The sequence below is a fragment of the Nematolebias whitei genome, chromosome 17 (assembly GCF_014905685.2).
Source record: "Nematolebias whitei isolate Nwh7 chromosome 17, NemWhi1, whole genome shotgun sequence".
NCBI classification, from domain to species: Eukaryota; Metazoa; Chordata; class Actinopteri; order Cyprinodontiformes; family Rivulidae; genus Nematolebias; species Nematolebias whitei.
The window spans coordinates 29,908,377-29,911,738 of NC_056514.1; the positions used below are offsets into that span (position 1 = coordinate 29,908,377).

A 3,362-nucleotide genomic window follows, 5' to 3' on the forward strand; every position below is an offset into this window, starting at 1 on the left:
CAGCACTTGTAAAGAATGCAAAAATTTTCATCAGTGAGTTAACTTTAAAGCTAACGTTTCAAAAAAGAAAAGGTATTTTTGTTCCTCCTGATGGGAAGCCTTACATCGTTATGATGAAAATCTATTTAATTAGTGTTAGTGTCTCTGATGTGTCTTTAGTCCAGACGGGTTCAGAGCTCAGACGTAGAGATTTCATCAGCGCTCTTGCAGTTGTGTAGCAGCCTCAAATGAAGCCATTAAATGCTACAAGTGGAGGTAGTGGCTGTTTGAACCTGTTCAGTGTACCTGTCTAACAGTGCTGACATTTAGTTTGTACTATACTCATGCCTTTGTATATTTAAATTATTGTACTTATTTTGTAAAGTGACAAAAAGCATGCTTCCGTCTCTGTTAGTGACAGTGCATTTGAGTAGTACTGTACAAGTGTTGTGCTTAATAGCAAGCCATTAAAAAAAATATCTGGCCTTTATTAGGTTTCCCTCCACAGGGACAAAAATGAAACTATATTTTGTTAAATCTAATGTAAAAAAAATGTAAACTTAGTCTTGTTTTCTGTTTGGTTTGAGAGGTTTTATTGCTATGTATGTATAATTCTGAAGCCTTTTGTAACAAATCTCCTCGAGGCAGCTTTCTGTTTAATAAAGCAGACTGATTTCTGTCGGAAAATAAGAAAGTATATCTCAGTGTTTGTACCCTGAAAATTCTAAAACATTTCACAATATCAAGAAGTGTGGCAGAATTTAAAAAGAATTAAAGGATTATAATGATGAAATAACAATAAAGATATAAATTTAGTCCAAAGTCAATATTTTACATAATGCCTTTAAAAGCTACGTTTTCATTCCATCTGTAGATTTGTTTTCTATCTTTATAAAATGTGGGATTTATATTTTACCGAATTGTAGAAGAATAGCCTGTGAATAGACCAAACTAAGCTAATGGATTGCATGTAAAACGCAACTTGTATTTGTTTGTTTGTTTTTTTGTTTGTTTGTTTTTGTTAATATTGCTCTTTTGTAGCCTTTGTACCTGTACAGAGTTGCTGGTAAGAACAAGAGGGAACTATCTGGCTATGTGCACTAGAGTCGAACAGAATGACATTCTTGTATTTATGACTTTTTCTCCTTTTGTCAGTCACTTAAAATGCTGTACATTTTAGCATAAGAATAAATTATGATTGACCATGTACTTATGTGCTTATTCTCATTTGATTAGAAACATTTATTGCCAGAGATTTTTTTTTTTAAGTATTCAAAATATTAAAGTATTAGTCACAACTTCGCTAAGTCCCTTTAAACTTTGACATCTCAAGGTTTTGTCTGGGAAAAAGTACCAAAACAAGAATTATGCGAGTTCTCGTGCAATTCTCACGAGAGGCGACAGCGTTCAGATAATGTGATGATCAGTGGCAATTTTAGCCTCTTTTGGGGGTGCTCGTCACCCCTAAATTTTAACTAATTTTCAGGTCTCTCTTGTAAATGAGTCCCCGAGGCTCAATGGGACTAACCTGTATAAATAAAAGTTGAATGAATTAGCACCCCTGAAAACAAAAACATCATTACAATTTTGTAAGGAAACTCAGTTCTCAAACCTTAGATTCACCAAAATATTGAATACATTCGCAATAAGTTTGGAATAATGGATGGCACAAATGGGCCGGTAAAATCTATTGATTTTTTTCTTGCACGAGTCGGACCCTTGATGCCACCTGTCATTCGAGTAGGCTTGTCAGCAACTGACCAATCGGCAATCTCAATTTGTCCCAAAGCAAAACACCCCTTACCTGCAGTGGTGTGGGGGGGGTGAGCGAAGTGAAGCGTGCTCTATTCACACAAGGAGAGCTGTTGGTCAAGCCACTTCTTGTGCCACGCTCTCTAAAATAGTTACTGAATCAAGTCTTTACTTATGTAGTTGAGCGTAGATCCTTAACAACCTGTTAAAATACACCAGAATGCAGGAAATTGCATCTATTCAAAATTTTCTGGGGGGGGGGACCCCCAGACCCCTACAGATTCTAGAATCGCCCCTGGTGAGGATAACTTTCAGCTACAACTGCCATCAAAATTAGCTCTATATCTATAAACCTGGCTGTTTTAAAATCGTTTTTGTATTTGTTAATGTCATTTAGCTGTGGTAGCCATCTTGGATTAGTTTGACTCCAAAATTTAATGAGTTGTGGATGAACACCCACTGATTACTGTCATGGGTTTCATTAAAATCCAACCTGTGATTCATGATATTTTACTAACAGAGATATGACTCCAGTAGTTAATGGCAAAGCTTTAAAACTAGATCTTTCACAATCAGACCTTGGAGTATATGTTGGGGATGACTAGTACTATTTTACTACTTTTACAATTACTTTTTTTAGAGTTCCATTAAAATCCATCCAGTGGTTCATGAGATATTTTGCTAATACTGTGTCATGGGTAAAAACATTACTTATTGCTTTCACAGTGGGTGATAATAAACAAGACAATAGATAATAGACAAGCTTTGCAGACCACGCACAGTCAATTTTTACAGTACTTTAAAAGGATTCAGGAGTTAACCTATTCAAATATATTTATGTCCATATTCAGGTCCTGGGAAACTCATTTAGTCAAACTCAGTCTAAATAAGATTATTATGCTTAGATTAGATTTCCACTTGTAGGTTTGAGATTTAACTGGATGTGTCATATCTCTTGAGTTTTTCTCTCCAAAGACTTCTCAAAGCAGAAATCATTAAATGATGTGAAGTTAGACTTGACACGGAGTAGTCCGATTTACAACAAAGTGCTGTCAGCTCTCCGATGAAGAGCTTTTCTTTTCCACCAGGAGCTGCTGATCCAGCTCCCTCAGCTGCTTCAGGAAGCCCCAGTTGGGGATGATCCGTCTGCGTTTCTTCACGTGCTCAATGGCGTCCACCAACGTCATGTTCTCGTAGATCATTAGGTAGGCAAGGAAGAGCGTGGCTGACCTGCTTCTTCCCATCACACAGTGCACCAGCAGTTTATCTGGAGAGAAAGGGGGTCATTTTAACTCTTAACATAATTTTCACAACATAGTGGGAAGTTATAAAAATTGCTTACTGTCAGGTTTGCTCAGTGTGTCCCGAATGAATGTGGCAGCAGAGAAGAAATACTGGCTTAGGTTAAATGTAGGGACATCTTCTGCGACCACACCGTAATAAACAATGTCCATGTCTCTGTAGTAACCAGGTCCAGTGTCCACATTGTTCCACGTCCCCTCTGCTGCGTTCAGTATGTGCGTGACCCCCATTCTCTGCAGGGTAAACCTGTCCCTTGCAGTGTCCCTGTAAGAGGTCAGTGTCAACATTCTCCTTACTGTGTGAACTCTGATTTGACATATATACATTAT

The 3,362-nt window shown here is 37.4% G+C and overlaps 1 protein-coding gene across 1 annotated transcript; it reads right to left on the minus strand.

Moving 5' to 3' along the window:
- Positions 1-2,393: 2,393 nt before the first annotated feature.
- On the minus strand, positions 2,394-3,297 carry LOC119424018 (dual specificity phosphatase DUPD1; the record flags this gene model as incomplete). The annotated part of the gene is given in 2 exon segments (XM_037691474.1): positions 2,394-2,998; positions 3,074-3,297. Coding segments are annotated over 2 exon segments (405 nt in total). The 3' UTR covers positions 2,394-2,783.
- Between the last annotated feature and the right edge of the window lie 65 nt (positions 3,298-3,362).